At 44.7% G+C, this 24,338-nt stretch overlaps 1 protein-coding gene across 2 annotated transcripts in view; it reads left to right on the top strand.

The window, feature by feature from the left end:
- Positions 1–24,338, top strand: part of LOC115206463 (serine/threonine-protein kinase ULK2) — an 87,867-nt gene that overhangs the window by 5,572 nt on the left and 57,957 nt on the right. For both annotated transcript variants that reach the window (XM_029773495.1, XM_029773494.1), the window contains exons 2-3: positions 11,786–11,878; positions 12,081–12,122. In XM_029773495.1, coding sequence (XP_029629355.1) covers positions 11,786–11,878; positions 12,081–12,122 — 135 coding nt within the window. The remainder of the gene's footprint in view (positions 1–11,785; positions 11,879–12,080; positions 12,123–24,338) is intronic.

Here is a 24,338-nt window from a genome sequence, read left to right as displayed (position 1 = left end):
ACCTCTTGCTTCACACACGTTGTCTTTGGGGTAGACATAAACAGAATCCTGAATATAAAGTCTCTACCTTAAGAATTGACTGAATGACAGCTGGTTGAGTTGCGTGATTTTCACTATCTGCAGGTTGCTTATATGACAATAGCTCTAGGGTGATTTTAACATTTTCCGGTTGCTCCAGGAACCTTAGAATCGACACAGGTAGACCTCACAGTAGCTTTATGGATTATTATAGAAGACAGGTTCATAAGGCATTCATAACCCACATAGACTGCAGGTTGAATTTAGGAGAATTGTCAATGTATTCCTATGGGGAGAGAAGTCATTGCACACTGTTTGATCTAAACACCTTCTTTTCACTATGAAGGGTTAATGCCACAGGGTCAAGGTTAGGCTTGCACAGATCGGGAGGACGCTCCTGAGGTTGAATTGTGCTTCTAACCCTAATGGTTCTCTCACTGTCACCCATAAGCACTTGACATATTGGTGCAGGCATCATTTTCGGCCTAGTTTTCTCACGGTCGCTGCGCTCAGACCGAGCAAACTACGGTCAAGCGGGGCGTCTCATTGAACTCGTCTCAGCCTAGAGATAATGGTAATGCCATTGCAGGCTCTTTGTGTCTTTAAGCACCGCACTGTGTCACTCCGTTCTTGCTGTGTGTGTGTTTGAGAGAGCTTTTCTTTGACATCTGATGGGATAAATGACTGATTTAAAGTTCATGAGGGTTGCCTAGTCACACATATGAAGTTGTGAAAAGATCTGACCTTTTTAACCCTTCAAAACAGCCCCTATGACACCATTTTAAGGCATTTCTGGTTGACACAGGAATCTGAACGTTAGGCTCTTATAGAATATTGAGTTTTAAGTGTTTCTGTTAAGAACTGACTTATTTACAGAGGGTTGAACAAGTGTGTGTTGTTTCAGAAAATCACAGAAATCTCGCAGAGCTCCGAAACCTGCCTTAACGGACTCATCTGAACACGCTGCAACTGGATATGTAACTTTTTTGAAAAAAAACCTCTTGTTGTTGAATATCACCAATGTGTCATTGTACAATTTCTCTGAAATGAACATTGGTAAATGCATGGTTCCTTTTCTCCTGACACCGTAGGCTCATGTAGTTTGATGTGAAGCGGTCAAATCAGCACTCTATTTTCCTGTTTGACTTTCAATCCCAGAAAAATAGCCTTAACTCAAAGCGTTGAGGCCTCGACTCCATCCTGTTCGGGGCCAACTGCCCATTATGCCAAACCCACGCAGACCGAGTTTCGTCTTCAAATTATTTTCCGTTTAGGAGAAAAAGCCGTGTCGTGATTGGTGATATATGTTACATTTGCAATATGATTCCATTCGCCCTCTCGTGGAATAATCCGGGACTGCAAAGAAATGACCAAAATTTGAAAATTTTATTAAACGGAAACGGAAGGTCCGAGAGACTCCATTCGATGACTTCCTGGAAGATCCGGCCCCTGTGAGCGGCCCGACGCCGTCCGCGGATTTATCAGATGTAGTCGGACGTCTAGTAAGGGAGCGTACATTTGCAATATGGACTTTCTCACTAACCATACGGCTGGCGCACGTGATGTCCCTTCATGTATGTGAATACATTTCATACATTTTTTTCCCTTTTTTTTTTTTTCTCTCCGTACTGGCCCCCCGTGGGAATCGAACCCACAACCCTGGCGTTGCAAACACCATGCTCTACCAACTGTCCCACACGGGACCTAGGACTATAGGTTCCTCTAGGAAACACTTGTCAACACTTTGCTAACTACCCTGTCACGATAACTTCTCCCTGGCATTTTTCATTAGTTGTCAGTACCCACTATTATATTCTAACTATAGAATTAGAACAATCATTCTATTTCTATGATTCCAATAGTTCAAATAAAAAAATGGTCACATCCGCCGAATACAACATGTGTAGTAGACCTTACAGTGAAATGCTTACTTACAATCCCTTAACCAACAATGTAGTTTTAGGAAAAAAAGTGTTAAAGTATTTACTATAAACTATAAAAAATAGTCGCACCCCAAATAAAGGTGATTTACCCAATAAATTACTGGGAGTTTCTATATGGAGTGTGCGACTCTTTAAAAAAATATAGTTTATTCGCCATTAGTCAGCACCTCCACACAAAATAATGTTTCTGGTTGTGCTCCAGCTCATGTTTTTTAAGAAAGTATTTACTAAAATCAACTGAAGTAAAAAAATTAAAAAATAATTAAACAGAAACAATAAAATAACAGTAGCGAGGCTATACGCAGGGTGTACTGGTACAGATTCAATGTGCGGGGTCACAGGTTAGTCAAGGTTATTGAGGTAGCCTATGGGGCCTGGGCACACAAATGCTCCTAAAGAGAAGCATGTGTTGATGACAGTCTCCATCAGAGGCCCAGGATTTTGGCATTTCTGGACTGCAACATTGTAAAATTGTGCCCTCCACGGCACTTGCTATACAGTGCATTCAGAAAGTATTCAGACCCCTTGATTCCACATTTTGTTACGTTACAGCCTTATTCTAAAGTTGACAAATGTTTTTTATTTTATCAATCTCCACACAATACCCCATAATGACAAAGAAAAACTGTTTTTTGCTCATTTACAAAAAATAAAAACAGATACCTTATGAGTAATACCTTGTTTATTCATAGTTCAGGGGCATCCTGTTTCCATTATTCATCCTTGAGATGTTTTTACAACTTGGAGTCCATGTGTGGTCAATTCAATTGATTGGACATGATTTGGAAAAGCACACATCTGTCTATACATGGTCCCAAAGTTGGCAGTGCATGTCAGAGAAAAAACCAAGCCGTAAGGTGGAAGGAATTGTCCGTAGAGCTCCGTGACAGGATTGTGTATAGGCACCGATCTGGGGAAGGGTACCTAAAAATTCTGCAGCATTGAAGGTCCCCAAGAAGACAGTGAACACAGAGCTGGCCGCCCGGCCAAACTGAGCAATCGGGAAAGAAGGGCTTTGGTCAGGGAGGTGACCAAGAACCTGATGGTCACTCTCTGACAGAGCTACAGAGTTTCTCTGTGGAGATGGGAGAACATTCCAGAAGAACAACCATACCTGCAGCACTCCAGCAATCAGGCCTTAATGGTAGAGTGGCCAGAAGGAAGCCAGTCCTTGGTAAAAGGCACATGACAACCCGCTTGTAGTTTTCCAAAAGAAACCCAAAGGACTCTCAGAACATGCTAAACAGTATTGTCTGGTCTGATGAAACCAAGATTGAAATCTTTGGCTAAATGCCAAGCGTCACATCTGGAGGAAACCTGGCACCATCCCTACTAGAGGTCGACCGATTATGATTTTTCAACGCCGATACCGACTATTGGAGGACCCAAAAAAGCCGATACCGATTTAATCGGTCGATTTTATTTACTTATTTGTAATAATGACAATTACAACAATACTGAATGAACACTTATACATAAATACTATCAATTTAGCCTCAAATAAATAATGAAACATGTTCAATTTGGTTTAAATAATGCAAAAACAAAGTGTTGGAGAAAGTAAAAGTGCAATATGTGCCATGTAAAAAAGCTAACGTTTAAGTTCCTTGCTCAGAACATGAGAACATATGAAAGCTGGTGGTTCCTTTTAACATGAGTCTTCAATATTCCCAGGTAAGAAGTTTTAGGTTGTAGTTATTATAGGAATTATAGGACTATTTCTCTCTATACGATTTGTATTTCATATACCTTTAACTATTGGATGTTCTTATAGGCACTTTAGTATTGCCAGTGTAACAGTATAGCTTCCGTCCCTCTCCTCGAGCCCTACCTGGGCTCAAACCAGGAACACATCAACAACAGCCACCCTCGAAGCAGCGTTACCCATGTAGAGCAAGGGGAACAACTACTCCAAGTCTCAGAGCGACTTGGAAACTATCATCTCGAAAACAAAACGTTTATTTTTTTCAGTGAAATACAGAACCGTTCCGTATTTTATCTAACGGGTGGCATCCCTAAGTCTAAATATTCCTGTTACATTGCACAACCTTCAATGTTATGTCATAATTACGTAAAAATCAGTCAAATTAGTTTGCAACGAGCCAGGCGGCCCAAACTGTTGCATATACCCTGACTCTGCGTGCAATGAACGCAAGAGAACTGACACAATTTCACCTGGTTAGTATTGCCTGCTAACCTGGATTTCTTTTAGCTAAATATGCAGGTTTAAAAATATATACTTCTGTGTATTGGTTTTAAGAAAGGCATTGATGTTTATGGTTAGGTACATTCGTGCAACGATTGTGCTTTTTTTTGCAAATGTGCTTTTGTTAAATCATCCCCCGTTTGGTGAAGTTGGCTGTCTTTGTTAGGAAGAAATAGTATTCACACAGTTCACAATGAGCCAGGCGGCCCAAACTGCTGCATATACCCTGACTCTGTTGCAGAGGTGACACATTTTCCCTAGTTAAAATAAATTCATGTTAGCAGGCAATGTTAACTAAATATGCAGGTTTAAAAATATATACTTGTGTATTGATTTTAAGAAAGACATTGATGTTTAGGGTTAGGTACACGTTGGAGCAACGACAGTCCTTTTTCGCGAATGCGCACCGCATCGATTATATGCAACGCAGGACAGGCTAGATAACCTAGTAATATCATCGACCATGTGTAGTTAACTAGTGATTTATGATTGATTGATTATTTTTTATAAGATAAGTTTAATGCTAGCTAGCAACTTACCTTGGCTTCTTACTGCATTCGCGTAACAGGCAGGCTCCTCGTGGAGTGCAATGTAAAGCAGGTGGTTAGAGCGTTGGACTAGTTAACCGTAAGGTTGCAAGATTGAATCCCCAAGCTGACAAGGTAAAAATCTGTCGTTCTGCCCCTGAACAAGGCGGTTAACCCACCGTTCCTAGGCCGTCATTGAAAATAAGAATGTGTTCTTAACTGACGTGCCTAGTTAAAAAATATTTAAAAAAATAAATATTAATCGGCAAATCGGTGGCCAAAAATACCGATTACCAAAAATACCGATGACAAATTGAAATCGGCCCTAATTAATCGGCCATTCCGATTAATCGGTCGACCTCTAATCCCTACGGCGAAGCATGATGGTGGCATCATCATGCTATGGGGATGTTTTTCAGCTGCAGGGACTGGGAGACTAGTTAGGATCGAGAGAAAGATGAACAGAGCAAAGTACAGAGTTCCTTGATGAAAACCTGCTCCAGAGCGCTCAGGACCTCAGACTGGGAAAAAGGTTCACCTTCCAACAGGACAACGACCCTAAGCACACAGCCAAGAGAATGCTGGAGTGGCTTTGGGACAAGTCTCTAAATGTCCTTGAGTGGTCCAGCCAGAGCCCGTACTTGAACCCGATCGAACATTTCTGAAGAGACCTGAAAATAGCTGTGCAGTGAAGCTCCCCATCCAACCTGACAGAACTTGAGAGGATCTGCAGAGAAAAGTGGGAGAAATTCCCCAAATACAGGTGTGCCAAGCTTGTAGTGTCATAACCAAGAACACTCAAGGCTGTAATCACTGCCAAAGGTGCTTCAACAAAGTACTGAGTAAAGGGTCTGAATACTTATGTAAATGTGATATTTCCGGGGGTTTTTCATTTATAACTTTGCTAAAATTTCAAATCTGTTTTTGCTTTGTCATTATGTGGTATTGTGTGTAGATTGAGACAACTATTTAATCAATTTTGGAATAAGGCTGTAACAACAAAATGTGGAAAAGGTCAACGGGTCTGAATACTTTCAGAATGCACTGTACATTGATTGGTAGGTTATGCAAATACTGCCTGAGACACCTGATTTTTGTCTCTGTGCTCAATAACCTGTGAAACACTTTGTGTGATGGTGTTCTTTGTTCGCATGCGTGAAATGTACATTATGGAAAACATGTCTCGCACTCAGTCATTTTTGGTAGAATACGATTTTGGCACTTTTAGGTTAGTAGGGAAGTGAATCATTTAAACCACTTAAATATACTTACATTCACTGAACATGTTGTGTTTGAAACTCAAATATTCATTTCCCAACTGCTTTTTTTTATAATCCTACAGGCTCTTTATTCTCCATACCTTCTATTCCAATGCATCAACATTATGCATGCCCACCAAACTTTATTGTATTGCTGAGCACATTGTACAACTATTTTGAGTGAAAGTTGTATTGCAAGGGAAGTAATACAGTACCAGTCAAAAGTTTGGACATACCTACTCATTCAATGGTTTCTCTTTATTTTTGCTATTTTCAACATTGTAGAATAATGGTGAAGACATCAACACTATGAATTAACACACACATGGAATCATTTAGTAACCAAAAAGGTGTTAAACAAATATATTTGATTCTTCAAAGTAGCCACCATTTGCCTTGACGACAGCTTTGCCCACTCTTGGCATTCTCTCAACCAGCTTCATGGGGTAGTCACCTGGAATGCTTTTCCAGCAGTTAAACGAGTTCCCACATATGCTGAGCAATTGTTTGGTGCTTTTTCTTCACTCTGTGGTCCAACTCATCCCAAACCATCTCAATTGGGTTGAGGTAGGGTGATTGTGGAGGCCAGGTCATCTGATGCAGCAATCCATCACTCTTCTTCTTGGTCAAATAGCCCTTGCACAGCCTAGAGGTGTGTTTTGGGGTATTGTCCTGTTGAAAAACAAATGATAGTCTCACTAAGCGCAATCCAGATGGGATGGCGTATCGCTGCAGAATGCTGTGGTAGCCATGCTGGTTAAGTGTGTTATCAAATTCTAAATAAATCATTGACAGTGTCACCTGCAAAGCACCCCCACACCATTACACCTCCTCCTCCATACTTCACGGTTGGAACCACACATGCGGAGAGCATTTGTTCACCTGCTCAGCATCTCACAAAGACATGGCGGTTGGAACCAAACATCTCAAATTTGGACTCATCAGACCAAAGGACAGATTTCCACCGGTCTAATGTCCATTGCTCATGTTTCTTGGCCAAGCAAGTCTCTTCTTCTTACTTGTGTTATTTTAATAGTGGTTTCTTTGCAGCAATTAGACCAGAAAGGCCTGATTTCACGCGGTCTCCTCTGAACAGTTGATGTTGAAATGTGTCTGTTACTTGAACTCTGTTAAGCATTTATTTGGGCTGCAATCTTAGGTGCAGTTAACTGCAACTTATCCTCTGCAGCAGAGGTAACTCTGGGTCTTCCTTTCCTGTGGCGTTCCTCATGATAGCCAGTTTCATCATATCGCTTGATGGTTTTTGCGACTGCACTTGAAGAAACTTTAAAAGTTCTTGAAATGTTCCGTATTGACTGACCTTCATGACTTTTAAAGTAATGATGGACTGTCTTTCTCTTTTGTTTATTATAAGATGGCGCCGAAGAACATGGCTGATGTTTTATATTCTCCCAAGAAATTGTGCCATTTAGTTTTTTTAACTTATTGTGTATGTATTGTTGCTGCTACAGTCTCTTAAGACCGAAATAACTTCTGGACATCAGAACAGTGATTACTCACCGCGGACTGGAAGAAACTTTTTTTCTTTTAACGAGTCCGACGAGAATGACATCCTGCTTTCAGTGGAACAGGCCCAGATCCTCGCCTTTTGCGTTAAGAAATGATGCAGGAAAAGGGGCCGCGGATCAGGCATGCTTCAGAAGATCCGTTGGCGAGCGAGAAAACTCCAACTGCCATCCGTTATTCTTGCTAACGTGCAATCTTTGGATAATAAAATTGATGACCGACGATTAAGATTATCCTACCAACGGGACGTTAAAAACTAACTTATGTTTCACAGAGACATGGTTGAACGACGATACGGACAATATAGAGCTAGCGGGATTTTCCATGCACCGGCAGAATAGAGACGCTACCTCTGGTAAGACGAGGGGTGGGGTTGTGTGTCTTTGTCAATAACAGCTGGTGCGCGATGTCTAATATTAAATAAGTCTCGAGGTATTGCTCGCCTAAGGTAAAGTACCTTATGATAAGCTGTAGACCACACTATCTACTAAGAGATCTCATCTATATTATTCGTAGCTGTCTGTTTACCACCACAGAACGAAGCTGGCACTAAGGCCGCTCTCAACCAACTCTATAAGGCCATAAGCAAAGACGAAAATGCACACCCAGAAGGGGCTCTCTTATTGGCCGGGGACTTTAATGCAGGCAAACTTAATTTGGTAAAACTGATTTTTTTTTGACCAGCATGTCATGTGCGACCAGAGAGAAAAAAAAATCAGAGACCACCTTTACTCCACACACAGAGATGCATACAAAGCTCTTCCCCGCCCTCCATTTGGCGAATCTGACCATAATTCTATCCTCCTGATTCCTGCTTACAAGCAAAAACTAAAGCAAGACGTACCAGTGACTCGCTCAATACGGAAGTGGTCAGATGACACTACACTACAGGACTGTTTTGCTATCACTGACTGGGATGTGTTCCGGGATTCATCCAATGGCATTGAGGAGTACACCACCTCAGTCATCGGCTTCATCAATAAGTGCATCGATGACGTCGTCCCCACAGTGACTGTACGTACATATCCCAACCAGAGGCCTTGGATTACAGGCAACGTCCACATCGAGCTAAAGGCTAGAGCTGCCACTTTCAAGGAGCGGGAGACTAACATGGAGCTTATAAGAAATCCCACTATGCCCTCAGACGAACCATCAAACAAGCAAAGCGTCAAGACAGGATTAAGATTGAATCCTACTACACCGTCTCTGACGCTCGTCGGCTGTGGCAGGGCTTGAAAACTATTACGGACAACAAAGGGAAACCCAGACGCGTGCTGCCCAGTGATGAGCCTACCAGACGAGCTAAATGCCTTTTATGCTCGCTTCGAGGCAAGCATCACTGAAGCATGCACGAGAGCACCAGATGTTCTGGATGACTGTGTGATAATGCTCTCGGTAGCCGATGTGGGGAAAAAAACCTTTGAACAGGTCAACATTCACAAAGCCGCTGGGCCAGATAGATTAGCAGTACGTGTACTCGGAGCATGCGCGAACCAACTGGCAAGTGTCTTCACTGACGTTTTCAACCTCTCCCTGACCGAGTCTGTAATACCTACATGTTTCAAGCAGACCACCATAATCCCCGTTCCCAAGGAAGCGAAGGTAACCTGCCTAAATGATTACCGCCCCGTGGCACTCACGTCGGTAGCCATGAAGTACTTTGAAAGGCTGGTCATGGCTCACATCAACAGCATCCACCCGGAGACCCTAGACCCACTCCAATTCTCATACCGCCCCAACAGATCCACAGATGATGCCATCTCAATCTTACTCCAGACTGCCCTATGTGAGAATGCTACAGCTCAGCGTTCAACACCATTGTGCCCACAAAGCTCATCACTAACCTAAGGACTCTGGGACTAAACACCTCCCTCTGCAACTGGATCCTGGACTTCCTGACAGGCTGCCCCCAGGTGGTAAGGGTAGGTAACAACACATCTACCACGCTGATCCTCAACACGGGGGCCCCTCAGGTGTGTGTACTTAGTCCCCTCCTGTATTCCCTGTTCACCCACAACTGCGTGGCCAAACACCACATCATCTACGAACTATCATGGGTCAAACATACCAAGACAGGCGTGAAAAGGGCATGACAAAACCTTTTCCCCCTTAGGAGACTGAAAAGATTTGGCATGGGTCCCCAGATCCTCAAAGTTCTACAGCTGCACCATCGAAAGCATCCTGACCGGTTGTATCACCGCCTCGTGTGGCATCTGCCCGGCATCTGACCGTAAGGTGCTACAGAGGGTAGTGCGAAAGGCCCAGTACATCACTGGGGCTAAGCTTCCTGCCCCCCCCTTTTGTACACTGCTGCTAGTCGCTGTTTATTATCTATGCATAGTCACTTCACCTCTCACCTACATGTACAAATTACCTCAACTAACCTGGGTCCCTGCACACTGACTCGGTACATGTGTCCCCTGTATATAACCTCATTGTTATTGTGTTTTTTTATTATTACTTTTTTATTTTAGTCTACTTGGTAAATATTTTCTTAACCAACAGTGCAGTTCAAGAAGAGTTAAGGGCTTGTAAATAAGCATTTCTCAGTAAGGTGTACACTTGTTGTATTCGGGTCATGTGACAAATAAAGTTTGATTTGAGCTGTTCTTGCCATAAAATGGATTTGGTCTTTTACCAAATAAGGTTATCTTCTGTATACCACACCTACCTTGTCACAACACAACTGATTGGCTCAAGCGGATAAAATTTACTTTTAACAAGGCACACTACCTCATGAAGCTGGTAGAGAGAATGCCAAGAGCTACTTTGAAGAATCTCAAATATAAAACATATTTTGATTTGTTTAACACTTTTTTTGGTTACTACATGATTCCATATGTGTTGTTTCATAGTTTTGATGTCTTCACTATTATTCTACAATGTAGAAAATAGTACAAATAAAGAAAAACCCTTGAATGAATAGGTGTGTCAACTTTTTACTACTGTATGTTTAGGTTATGCCATATTTATTGGCTAATATGCATATGCAACTGTTTTTTTACATGACACACATAAACACACCTATTTCTCTGCATGCTTTTATTTGGGTTTCTATGCAAAGCATTTGATTTAATGTTTCTTAATCCTGCTGCTAATTCTTTGAAAAGTGACACATAATCATGCCAAAACATGATTCAACAATTGAATTCACTGACAGAGCTGGCTAATGAAATTGAAATGGACATTTACAGTAGCTGGCTAGGCTAGTCTGTGACATTGGCAATAAATTGACTAAAGGGTGAATGGAGTTACCTCTTCATATGATCAAAACAATTCTTCTTGCATGCTGCATATTTCAAGTGCACTCAAAAAAAGATTTATTTTATTTCAGTCTGGGAGCTAGCTTGCTATATCTGTTCCTCTTCATCAGACAGCAGCTCTCGTTTTCACAAGAGACTGTTATCGTAGATAGGCAAAGGCCATCTGAACTCCTAGAGTGTGCAGCTCTCTATTTTTTTAAGTGTTCCACTCCGTTAGCCAGCACCTCGCCTAAATAGGTGTGCGTTTCTTTCGCCTCTAGAAGGCCATTGGCTACCTTCATCACGAGGGGTATGTACAGGAGTTCTGATTGGTTCCAAGTTTAGTAGCTTGTCAAATTTGCCTGAACTGTTGAGTGTTGACATATACTTTTTATGAGTGCAAGAATTGAAGGTGCCAACAAATGTTATTGTCACCATAAGAAGGTTTTGCTTTCATTTACAAACAAATTCTTATTTACAATGACGGCCTACCCCGGCCAAACCCTAAGTCGGACAATGCTGGGCCAATTGTGCACCGCCCTGTGTGTCTCGCAATCACCGGCCGTGATGCAGTGCCTTAGACCTTTGCGCCACTCGGGAGACCAAACAAGATAGCCCTATTTGGTCAAATACCAAATCCATATTATGGCAAGAACAGCTCAAATAAGCAAAGAGAAACGACAGTCCATTAAGACATTAAGGTCGGTCAATCCGGAAAATTAGAAGTTTTTTTTCAAGTGCAGTTGCAAAAACCATCAAGCGCATGATAACGGTGTTATAGTATTCATTTGACTGTTTCTTCATTCAGTCTGAGGCCTATCTGATTGAAACCCAAGAAACCTGTGTTGGTTTATTGTCCAAGATGTCCTCTCTTCCCCTGCATCTCTCTCACAAATGATGATACACCGTGCATGCAAAGCAATTAAAGGCCAGTTGGCCTGAGCTTTACACACACACACACACAAGCTTCCCTTGGCATTAGTGTAAGTGATGGAGGAACTGAACATGTTTAAAGGGATTTTAACTAGTTGTTCCTTTATTTCACTCCTTCCTCCGACTGCAGAAGACTGATTGGGAGGTGGCCGTCAAGAGCATTACCAAGAAGAACCTCTCCAAGTCCCAGATCCTGCTTGGCAAGGAAATCAAAATCCTCAAGGTGAGTAGTATGCTTAACCTAATTCCTTCTCACTTATCTTGGAAACGTATTTAAAGAATGAGTTGACATCGATCTTCCATTAGTCATCATGTTTGACTGAAAGGCCTTGACTTATAAATCTAAATAGAAGCCAGTTGTCACGTAAAATGTACAGTAGCTAATGCATCGCTAATGTACTTGTTTTCTTCATTACTTTTTCCAGGAACTTCAACATGAGAACATTGTGGCGCTTTATGATGTCCAGGTAAGTCCTTATCTTGTTTTCCATTGAAGTAAGTTAGAGCTCAGTTGATTGCTGGTAGACCGAGTGTGTCTACTGTGTTAGCCTAGCGTCACTAAAGCAGAGTTAGCCTAGCGTCACTAAAGCAGAGTTAGCCTAGCGTCACTAAAGCAGAGTTAGCCTAGCATCACTACTAAAGCAGAGTTAGCCTAGCGTCACTACTAAAGCCGAGTTAGCCTAGCGTCACTACTAAAGCCGAGTTAGCCTAGCGTCACTACTAAAGCCGAGTTAGCCTAGCGTCACTACTAAAGCCGAGTTAGCCTAGCGTCACTACTAAAGCCGAGTTAGCCTAGCGTCACTACTAAAGCCGAGTTAGCCTAGCGTCACTACTAAAGCCGAGTTAGCCTAGCGTCACTACTAAAGCCGAGTTAGCCTAGCGTCACTACTAAAGCCGAGTTAGCCTAGCGTCACTACTAAAGCCGAGTTAGCCTAGCGTCACTACTAAAGCCGAGTTAGCCTAGCGTCACTAAAAATCGGAGGCTGCATGCTGATTGAGCCTCCAGTTCACTCAGGTGCTTTTTATACTGACCGCTCTTCGTTTCATCTAGCCATTCTCAACAACAGTGCTCAATTAGACCTAAATGACTAGAAGCAAATTGGTTGAGTCATTATAACTAGCAAATTGGGACAGTGCAGGGGCAGGGCAATGCAGCAGCATACAGGCAGAACACTCTCAATCACTAGCTGACCAGTGAGCCAGACAAACACATTAGAATGGGTTGCCAAGCTCCTGAGTAGACCTTTTCTGTGTTTGTCCGGTCCATGTGGAGCTGACTGCATATGTCCAGAGCAGAAGTCTGTGTGTAAAGTCAGTGGTCATAATGTGTAAACCATTAATAACCTCTCTGGGACGTGGGCGTCCCACCCGTGGGACACACTATTCAACAGCAAGTGAAATAGCGGGGCGGCAAATTCAAAACAACAAAAATCTCATAATTCAAATTTCTCAAACATACAACTTATATCCCATTTTAAAGATACACTTCTCGTTAATCCAACCACATTGTCCGATTTCAAAAAGGCTTTACGGCGAAAGCATAACATTAGATTATGTTAGGACAGCGCCTAAACAAGAAAAACCACACAGCCATTTTCCAAGCAAGGAGAGGCGTCACAAAAACCAGAAATACAGCTAAAATGATCACTAACCTTTGATGATCTTCATCAGATGACACTCCCAGGACTCAATGTTACACAATACATGTATGCTTTGTTCGATAGAGTTCATATTTATATCCAAAAACCCCATTTTACATTGGCGCGTGAGGTTCAGAAAATGTATTGCCTCCAAAACTCCCGGTGAATGAGCACATCAATTTACAAAAATATTCATCATAAACGTTGATAAAATTTACAACAGTTATTGAAAGAATTATAGATACACAGATTTCAAAATAGCTTTACGGCGAAAGCACATTGTTCAATATTCTGAGTACAGAGCTCAGCCATCAAAGCAAGCTATACAGTTACCCGCCAAGTTCTGGAGTCAACAAAACTCAGAAGTAGTATTATAAATCTTCACTTACCTTTGCTGATCTTTGTTGAAATGGACTCCCACTTCCACAAGAAATGTTCGTTTTGTTCGATAAACTCCATATTTATGTCCAAATACCTCCGTTTGCACGTTCAGATCACTAATCCAAAGGCATAATGCGCGAGCGCAAAACCCGAGACAAAAAGTCAAATAGTTCCATTACCGTTTGTTGAAACATGTCAAACGATGTTTACAATCAATCCTTAGGGTCTTTTTAACATAAATCTTCGATAATATTCCAACTGGACAATAGCGTATTCATTACAGAGGAAAAAGAAGGAATGGCGTGCCTGTGTGCCCGCCCAGTAAACAACTCGTTGGTCTCAGGCTTGCGACAGCTCTTATTCTCTCCCCAGTAACAGTAGAAACATGAAACAAGGTTCTAAAGACTGTTGACATCTAGTGGAAGCCTTAGGAAGTGCAAAATGACCCCACAGACACTGTAGTTTGGAAAGGCAATCAATTGAAAAACTACAAACCACTTCCTGGTTGGATTTGTCTCAGGTTTTTACCTGCCATATGAGTGCTGTTATACTCACAGACATAATTCAAACAGTTTTAGAAACTTCAGAGTGTTTTCTATCCAAATCTACTAATAATATGCATATCCTACCTTCTGGGCCCGAGTAGCAGGCAGTTTAATTTTGGCACGTTATTCATCTGAATTTTCGAATACTGCCCCCTGTCACCAAGAAGTTTTAACTCTGACAGATCACTGACTGGTGGGCCAAGGCTGTGACCACTGACTGACTGGTGGAGCCTGGGAGCTTCTCAGTCACATGACACCACATGACTGGCCATAGTTATACCAGCAGCATGCATTGTATGGCCCATCTCCCTGGTCGCCAATCAGAACTCAGCACCGACTGTCCTCAGTGATGTAACAGGGGCAGGGTCGTCCAAGGTGGGGGACAAAATGGCCAAAGGTCAGGTGTTAGTCGAGCTCATCGTGACCTTACTTCATGGTGACTAGTAGACCTGTAGCTTTGGGTCAGCATGGAAATCACTGAGAGCTGTCTATAAAAGAACAGGAAACAGCCTTTGAAACACCAGTTCAGCCCTCCTCAGTTCATGGGCTCTCTCTGTGTGTGGGCTTCATTGTTCACTCCATGGTTAGCAGGTAGCGCTATGAGTCTCTCTGCGTTCTCTAGCTATAAAAAGTATTTCCGGTAGTGCTCCACCCAATTGGGAGAGATTGAAAGAGTGGTATTAGAGAGAGCTATTGAAGCGATGATCAAGCAGCGCTGCCCACACAGTGAGGCACTTCCTGTGTTTATGTAAGCCTCCCACCGGGACCCTGCTGCTCTACGCTTCCAGCCCTCCTCCCTTCATCTCTCCGGCCGCGCCCCTGATGTAATCACCACTTATAGAGTCAGACATTTCCGTTATGCTAATGTAGTGTGTGATGTAAAATGTGTTTGTCAATGCTGAGCAGACTGGATGAGTGGAAGTAGGTTAAATCCACTAATACAGGCACTTGGTGCTGCCGATTTATCTTTTCATACCCCTTATGATTAAGATTTGGATTTGGGGTCAGGGTATCTTTACTAGATATGTGATTAGGGGGAGGGGCAATTTCTACCTGGAAGTGAATAGGATTGCCACAGAACACACAGAACACACACTGAAGACACTAGTTTGGGCTTTGTGTGTAGCGTGTCTTAGTCAGTCTCTCGCTCCCCCCTCTCCTCCCATTGGCAGGGCTGTATTATCCCTGGGCCATCTCTCGCCTCTGCAGCTGTCGCCTTTGGCACACAGGCATTGGGGCTTAGAGATGCCGTCTGAAAGGAAAGAGAGAAGAGACTGCTGCTTCAGCGTTTAGAGGGAGACGAAGATAGTGTTGCAGTGTTAGAGATGGGTGTTAGGCCTCCAAGCGTCCTCTCTTTCTAGGCTTTCTTTTCACTCTCTCTTTCTATTGCACTCTCATTTCTCTTCTTTGTTTCTTCCCACGGTCTTTGTTTATTTAGTTGTCTCTGTCTCTCTCGCGCTCTCTGTCTCTCTCTCGCGCTCTCTGTCTCTCTCGCGCTCTCTGTCTCTCTCGCGCTCTCTGTCTCTCTCGCGCTCTCTGTCTCTCTCTCGCGCTCTCTGTCTCTCTCTCGCGCTCTCTGTCTCTCTCTCGCGCTCTCTGTCTCTCTCTCGCGCTCTCTGTCTCTCTCTCGCGCTCTCTGTCTCTCTCTCTCGCGCTCTCTGTCTCTCTCTCTCGCGCTCTCTGTCTCTCTCTCTCGCGCTCTCTGTCTCTCTCTCTCTCGCGCTCTCTGTCTCTCTCTCTCGCGCTCTCTGTCTCTCTCTCTCTCGCGCTCTCTGTCTCTCTCTCTCTCGCGCTCTCTGTCTCTCTCTCTCTCGCGCTCTCTGTCTCTCTCTCTCTCGCGCTCTCTGTCTCCTCTCTCTCTCGCGCTCTCTGTCTCTCTCTCTCTCGCGCTCTCTGTCTCTCTCTCTCTCTCGCGCGCGCTCTCTGTCTCTCTCTCTCTCTCGCGCTCTCTGTCTCTCTCTCTCTCTCGCGCTCTCTGTCTCTCTCTCTCTCTCGCGCTCTCTGTCTCTCTCTCTCTCTCGCGCTCTCTGTCTCTCTCTCTCTCTCGCGCTCTCTCTCTCTCTCTCTCTCTCGCGCTCTCTGTCTCTCTCTCTCTCGCGCTCTCTGTCTCTCTCTCTCTCGCGCTCTCTGTCTCTCTCTCTCTCTCGCGCTCTCTGTCTCTCTCTCTCTCTCGCGCTCTCTGTCTCTCTCTCTCTCTCGCGCTCTCTGTCTCTCTCGCTCTCTGTCTCTCTCTCTCTCTCGCGCTCTCTGTCTCTCTCTCTCTCTCGCGCTCTCTGTCTCTCTCTCTCTCTCGCGCTCTCTGTCTCTCTCTCTCTCTCGCGCTCTCTGTCTCTCTCTCTCTCTCTCGCGCTCTCTGTCTCTCTCTCTCTCTCGCGCTCTCTGTCTCTCTCTCTCTCTCGCGCTCTCTGTCTCTCTCTCTCTCTCGCGCTCTCTGTCTCTCTCTCTCTCTCGCGCTCTCTGTCTCTCTCTCTCTCTCGCGCTCTCTCTCTCTCTCTCTCTCTCTCGCGCTCTCTGTTGCTCTCGCGCGCTCTCTGTCGCTCTCGCGCGCTCTCTGTCGCTCTCGCGCGCTCTCTGTCGCTCTCGCGCGCTCTCTGTCGCTCTCGCGCGCTCTCTGTCGCTCTCGCGTGCTCTCTGTCGCTCTCGCGCTCTCGCTCTCTCTGTCTCTCTCTCGCTCTCTCTGTTTCTCGCTCTCTCTGTCTCTGTCGCTCGCTCTCTCTGTCTCTCTGTCACTCGCTCTCTGTCTCTCGCTCTCTCTTTCTCTCGCTCTATATCTCTTGCTCTCTTTGTCTCTTGCTCTCTCTCTCTCGCTCGTTTGCTCGCTCGCTCACTCTCTCTGTCGCTCGCTCGCTCACTCTCTCTGTCTCTCGCTCGCTCGCTCTCTGTCTCTCGCTCGCTCGCTCTCTGTCGCTCGCTCGCTCGTTCTCTCGCTCGTTCTCTCGCTCGTTCTGTCTCGCTCGTTCTGTCTCTCGCTCGTTCTCTGTTGCTCGCTCGTTCTCTGTCTTTCGCTCGCTCGTTCTCTCTCTCGCTCGCTCGTTCTCTCTCTCGCTCGCTCGTTCTCTGTCTCTCGCTCGCTCGTTCTCTGTCAATTCAATTCGCTTTATTGGCATGACGTAACAATATACATATTGCCAAAGCTTATTTTGGATATTTACAATATAAAAATAAATCAAAAATGAGAATCAAAAATTGTCAACGGGACAACAGTAACAACAATAACCAAGGGTCAAAATAACCATACATTCAACAATAACAATAATCATACAGTAGATGACATGTGCAGGTTTATTGGTCTGTCAGACACTGTCCCTCAACTTATGGCATGCAGCAATGTAGTGCGCTGCCAACACACAGCTCTCTGCGTCCTCCCCCAACAGGACGGGTAGCCTATCCTCATCAGAGAGGTCTTTGAAACCTTTAATAAGGGTTTCAAATTTGGGGAAATGACACTCTCTAATTGTTTTATATTTTTGACATTTTGTCAGGAAATGCAGCTCCGCCTCAGGTTCTGCTGTGGTGCAGTGGTTGCACAGCCTTTCCTCTACAGGGAGCCAGGTTTTACTGTATCTACCCTTCTCAATGGCAAGGCTGTGCTCACTGAGCCTGTACTTTGTCAAGGTTTTTCTAAGGTTTTGATCAGTAACCATGGTCAAATATTTAGCCATAGTGTACTGTCGATTTAGGGCCAGATAGCACTGCCTTTTGCTTTGTGTTTGTGCTTGTGTTTCCCAATAAGCAATGTAGTTTTGTTTTGACTGTGCTGTAATTTGGTTTATTCTGATTGATTGGATGTTCTGGTTCTGAGGCTTCAGTGTGTTAGTAGAACAGGTTTGTGAACTCAGCCCCAGGACCAGCTGGATGAGGGGACTCTTTTCTTTGCTCAGCTCTTGGCATTGCAGGGCTTGGTAATGATATGAGAGGGGGTCACTGTATTTTAGATGTTTCCAAAACTGAATTGCTCTTTTTTGAGTTTTTATTATTAGTGGATATTGGCCTAATTCTGCCCTGCATGCATTGTTTGTAGTTTTCCTCTGGACACGTAGGAGAAACTTACAGAACTCTGCATGTAGGGTTTCAATGGGGTGTTTGTCCCATTTCATGAAATCTTGTTTTGCAAGTGGACCCCACACCTCGCTGCCATAAAGTGCAATTGGTTCAATGACATATTCAATTAGTTTTAGCCAAATTTTAATAGGTATTTCAATTTGAATTTGCTTTTTAATGGCGTAGAATGCCCTGCGTGCTTTCTCTCTCAGTTCATTCACTGCCTCATTAAGGTGTCCAGTTGAGCTTATTTTTAAACCTAAGTAATTGTAGTGTGTACAGTACTCTATATATTTTGTACCAATTGAGAACTTTGGTCTAATTCCCTGAGATCTGGATCTTCTCTGGAAAATCATTATTTTAGTCTTTTTGGGGTTTACTGCCAGGGCCCAGGTCTGGCAGTACTGCTCTAGCAGGTCCAGGCTCTGCTGTAGGCCATGTGCTGTGGGTGACAGCAGGCATAGGTCATCTGCGAAGAGTAGGCATTTAACTTCTGAATTGTGGAGACTAACACCAGGGGCTGAGGATTTTTCTAGAATAGTGGCCAATTCGTTAATGTAAATATTGAAGAGTGCAGGGCTCAGATTGCAACCCTGACGAAGGCCCCGCCCCTGGTTAACCTCTCTGGCGCATGTGGGACGAATTCGCCCCACCTACGTAACAGCCACCTGAATTCAGTGGTGCGATTTTTGAATCGTTTGAAATACTATTACTTCAATTTCTCAAACATATGACTATTTTACAGCTATTTAAAGACAAGACTCTCCTTAATCTAACCACACTGTCCGATTTCAAAAAGGCTTTACAACGAAAGCAAAACATTAGATTATGTCAGGAGAGTGCCCAGCCAGAAATAATCAGACACCCATTTTTCAAGCTAGCATATGATGTCACAAAAACCCAAACCACAGCTAAATGCAGCACTAACCTTTTATGATCTTCATCAGATGACACACCTAGGACATTATGTTATACAATACATGCATGTCTGTTCAATCAAGTTCATATTTATATCAAAAAACAGCTTTTTACATTAGCATGTGACGTTCAGAAAAAGCATACCCCCCGCAAACTTCCGGGGAATTTACTAACAGTTTGCTAAATTACTCACGATAAACGTTCACAAAAAGCATAACAATTATTTTAAGAATTATAGATACATTACTCCTCTATGCACTCGATATGTCCGATTTTAAAATAGCTTTTCGGATGAAGCACATTTTGCAATATTCTAAGTACATAGCCCAGCCATCACAGGCTAGCTATTTAGACACCCACCCAGTTCAGCCTTCACCAAAATCACATTTCCTATAAGAAAAATGTTCTTACCTTTCCTGTTCTTCATCAGAATGTACTCCCAGGACTTCTACTTCAATAACAAATGTAGGTTTGGTCCCAAATAATCCATCGTTATATCCAAACAGCGACGTTTTGTTCGTGAGTTCTAGACACTATCAGAATGCTACATCACGGTCACGAGCATGGCGCATGGCGTGACAAAAAATGTCTAAATATTCCATTACCGTACTTCGAAGCATGTCAACCGCTGTTTAAAACCAATTTTTATGCCATTTATCTCGTAGAAAAGCGATAATATTCCGACCGGGAATCTGCAATGAGCCTAAACAGCCGAATGAAATTTCTCCACGGGGGCGAATCGTGCACGCGCCTCATTCAATGGTCCTCTGATCGGCCACTTGGAAAAGGCGATAATCTGTTTCAGCCAGAGGCCGCCTCGTCATCGTTCAGGTTTTTCCCGGGTTCTGAGAGCCTATTGGAGCCCTAGTAATTGTCACGTTACAGCTAAGATCCTTACTCTTCAATAAACAGATGCAAGACGCACGACTCCTTGTCAGACAGGCCACTTCCTGCATGAAACCTTGTCAGGTTTTTGCCTGCCATAGGAGTTCTGTTATACTCACAGACACCATTCAAACAGTTTTAGAAACTTTAGGGTGTTTTCTATCCAAACCTGAACAATAATATGCATATTCTAGCTTCTGAGTTGGTGTAGGAGGCAGTTAAAAATGGGCACATATTTTTTCCAAAATTCTCAATACTGCCCCCTATCCCAAACAGGTTAAAGAATTCTGTTATTTTCTTACCAATTTTAATGCTGCACGTATTGCCAGTATATTGATTTAATTATGTCATATGTTTTACCCCCTACACCACTTTCAATAACTTTGTAGAACAGTCCTATGCCAAATAGAATCAAATGCTTTTTGGAAGTCGATAAAGCAAGCGTATATTTTGGTATTATTTTGGTGAACATGTTTATCTATCAGGGTGTGTAAGGTGTAAATATGATCAGTTGTGCGATGTTTTGGTATAAATCCAATTTGGCTTTTACTCAAGACATTGTGCTTATTAAGGAAGTTTAGAACTCTTACATTTATAATACTACAGAAAACCTGCCCCAGGTTACTGTTCACACAAATGCCTCTGTAATTGTTAGGGTCAAATTTGTCTCCGTTCTTAAAGATTGGGGTTATGAGTCCTTGATTCCAGATGTCAGGGAAATAACCTACACTCAGGATCAAATTAAACAGTTTTAATATAGCCAATTGAAATTTTGCACTAGTGAGTTTGAGCATCTCATTTAGGATGCATCAGGTCCGGATGCTTTTTTAAATTTGAGAGCCTGAAGTTTCTTATAGAGCTCCTGGTCAGTAATTGGGTAGTCCAATGGGTTTTGATTGTCCTTTATAGCTTTTTCTAATCCATTCAACTTCTCATGGATTTGGCGTTGTTCTGCGTTTGTGTCAGTTTGAACGGTGTTGTAGAGTGTTTTGAAATGGGTTGTCCATATGTCACCATTTTGTATTGCTAATTCCTCTTGTTTAGATTTTTTTTAGTTTTTTCCAATTTTGCCAAAAGTTGCTTGTGTTTATGGACTCCTCAATTAGTGTCAGCTGCTTGCTGTTGTATTGTGCTTTTTTGGTTCTGAGTGTACGTTTATAGAGTTTTAAAGTCTCACAGTAATGAAGGCGTAATTCACCATTATTTGGGTCTCTGTGCTTTTGGTTGGATAGTGTTCTAAGTTTTTTCCTTATAATTTTACAATCTGCATCAAACCAGTTGTCATCTGTTATTTTTTTTAGTTTTGTTTTTTATCAATTTCAATTGTGCTTCTTTTGCCGTGTGCCTGAATATATAGTTGATGTTTCGTACTGCTAGATTGATGCCTTCTTTACTGTGAGTGAATGTGGTATCCAGAAAGTTATCTAAGAGTGTTTGGATATTTTGGTTCCAGGTTGCTTTCTGGTATTCTTCTGTGCTGTTTTGGGCCCATCTGTATGAATTTCTGATGTTGTACAGCTTACTGGGCTGTGAATGTGTGGTTGTTTCCATGTCTGTTCTTTTGAGGAACAACGTAATTTGGCTGTGATCAGACAGAGGTGTTAGTGGCTTGACAGTGAATGAGCTGAGAGAGAAAGGGTCCATGTCTGTGATCATATAGTCTACTGTACTGTGGCCAAGAGGTGAGCAGTAGGTGAACCTCCCCAAAGAGTCCCCCGTAACCTACCATTGACAAAGTACAGACCCAGACTTCTACAGAGCTGCAAAAGATCCCTTCCGTTTTTGTTGATGGTGCTGTCACTGTTGTTTCTATGGGGGAGATGAAGACAGTTAGAAACAGTATGGCCTGTAATAAAGCTGTCCCCTTGTGTGCTCGTTAGATCAGGTAGTGTTCCTGTGCGCGCATTTGTGTCCCCACAGATGAGCACATTTCCCTGGGCCTGGAAATGGCACGTCTCTTCCGGCGTAATATGGGATTTCTGTCAGTACAAGTTCTTTTTTTAGTTGTAACCAAATGTGATATTTGCCAATTTTGAGGGGATCAGTTAGATTTTGTAGTTCGGATTTGTACCAAATGTCTCTCGCTCGCTCGTTCTCTGTCTCTCGCTCGCTCGTTCTCTGTCTCTCGCTCGCTCGTTCTCTGTCTCTCGCTCGCTCGTTCTCTGTCTCTCGCTCGCTCGTTCTCTCTGTCGCTCCCTCGCTGGTTCTCTCTGTCGCTCCCTCGCTCGTTCTCTCTGTCGCTCCCTCGCTCGTTCTCTCTGTCGCTCCCTCGCTCGTTCTCTCTGTCGCTCCCTCGCTCGTTCTCTCTGTCGCTCCCTCGCTCGTTCTCTCTGTCGCTCCCTCGCTCGTTCTCTCTGTCGCTCCCTCGCTCGTTCTCTCTGTCGCTCCCTCGCTCGTTCTCTCTGTCGCTCCCTCGCTCGTTCTCTCTGTCGCTCCCTCGCTCGTTCTCTCTGTCGCTCCCTCGCTCGTTCTCTCTGTCTCTCGCTCGCTCGTTCTCTGTCTCTCGCTCGCTCGTTCTCTGTCGCTCGCTCGCTCGTTCTCTCTGTCGCTCGCTCGCTCGTTCTCTCTGTCGCTCCCTCGCTCGTTCTCTGTCGCTCCCTCGCTCGTTCTCTGTCGCTCGCTCGCTCGTTCTCTCTGTCGCTCCCTCGCTCGTTCTCTGTCGCTCCCTCGCTCGTTCTCTGTCGCTCCCTCGCTCGTTCTCTCTGTCGCTCGCTCGCTCGTTCTCTCTGTCGCTCGTTCTCTCTGTCGCTCGTTCTCTCTGTCGCTCGCTCGCTCGTTCTCTCTGTCGCTCGCTCGCTCTCTCTCTGTCGCTCGCTCGCTCTCTCTCTGTCGCTCGCTCGCTCTCTCTCTGTCGCTCGCTCTCTCTCTGTCGTTCGCTCGCTCTCTCTCTGTCGTTCGCTCGCTCTCTCTCTGTCGTTCGCTCGCTCTCTCTCTCTCTGTCGCTCGCTCGCTCTCTGTCGCTCGCTCTCTCTGTCGCTCGCTCGCTCTCTCTGTCGCTCGCTCGCTCTCTCTGTCGCTCGCTCGCTCTCTCTGTCGCTCGCTCTCTCTGTCGCTCGCTCGCTCTCTCTGTCGCTCGCTCGCTCTCTCTGTCGCTCGCTCGCTCTCTGTCGCTCTCTCTCTCTGTCGCTCGCTCGCTCTCTGTCGCTCTCTCTGTCGTTCTCTCTCTCTCTCTGTCGCTCTCTCTCTCTCTCTCTGTCGCTCTCTCTCTCTCTGTCGCTCTCTCTCTGTCGCTCTCTGTCGCTCTCTCTCTCTGTCGCGCTCTCTCTCTCTGTCGCGCTTTCTCTCTCTCTGTCGCGCTTTCTCTCTCTCTGTCGCGCTTTCTCTCTCTCTGTCGCGCCCTCTCTCTCTCTCTCTGTCGCGCTCTCTCTCTCTCTCTGTCGCGCTCTCTCTCTCTCTGTCGCGCTCTCTCTCTCTCTGTCGCGCTCTCTCTCTCTCTGTCGCGCTCTCTCTCTCTCTGTCGCGCTCTCTCTCTCTCTGTCGCGCTCTCTCTCTCTCTGTCGCGCTCTCTCTCTCTCTGTCGCGCTCTCTCTCTCTCTGTCGCGCTTTCTCTGTCGCGCTCTCTCTCTCTCTCTCTCTGTCGCGCTCTCTCTCTCTCTCTCTGTCGCGCTCTCTCTCTCTCTCTCTGTCGCGCTCTCTCTCTCTCTCTCTGTCGCGCTCTCTCTCTCTCTCTCTGTCGCGCTCTCTCTCTCTCTCTCTGTCGCGCTCTCTCTCTCTCTCTCTCTGTCGCGCTCTCTCTCTCTGTCGCGCTCTCTCTCTCTGTCGCGCTCTCTCTCTCTCTCTCTCTGTCGCGCTCTCTCTCTCTCTGTCGCGCTCTCTCTCTCTCTCTCTGTCGCGCCCTCTCTCTCTCTCTCTCTCTGTCGCGCTCTCTCTCTCTCTCTCTCTCTGTCGCGCTCTCTCTCTCTCTCTCTCTGTCGCGCTCTCTCTCTCGCTCTGTCGCTGTCGCGCTCTCGCTCGCTCTATCTGTCGCGCTCGCTCGCTCGCTCTATCTGTCTCGCTCGCTCGCTCGCTCTATCTGTCTCGCTCGCTCGCTCGCTCTATCTGTCTCGCTCGCTCGCTCTATCTGTCTCGCTCGCTCGCTCGCTCTATCTGTCTCGCTCGCTCGCTCGCTCTATCTGTCTCGCTCGCTCGCTCTGTCTGTCTTGCTCGCTCGCTCTGTCTGTCTTGCTCGCTCGCTCTGTCTGTCTCGCTCGCTCGCTCTGTCTGTCTCGCTCGCTCGCTCTGTCTGTCTCGCTCGCTCGCTCTGTCTCGCTCGCTCGCTCTATCTGTCTCGCTC

Source organism: Salmo trutta, chromosome 13, assembly GCF_901001165.1.
Source record: "Salmo trutta chromosome 13, fSalTru1.1, whole genome shotgun sequence".
Lineage (NCBI taxonomy): Eukaryota > Metazoa > Chordata > Actinopteri > Salmoniformes > Salmonidae > Salmo > Salmo trutta.
The sequence above is the reverse complement of the archived record's forward strand: the minus strand, read 5'-3'. Positions and strand labels throughout refer to the sequence as shown.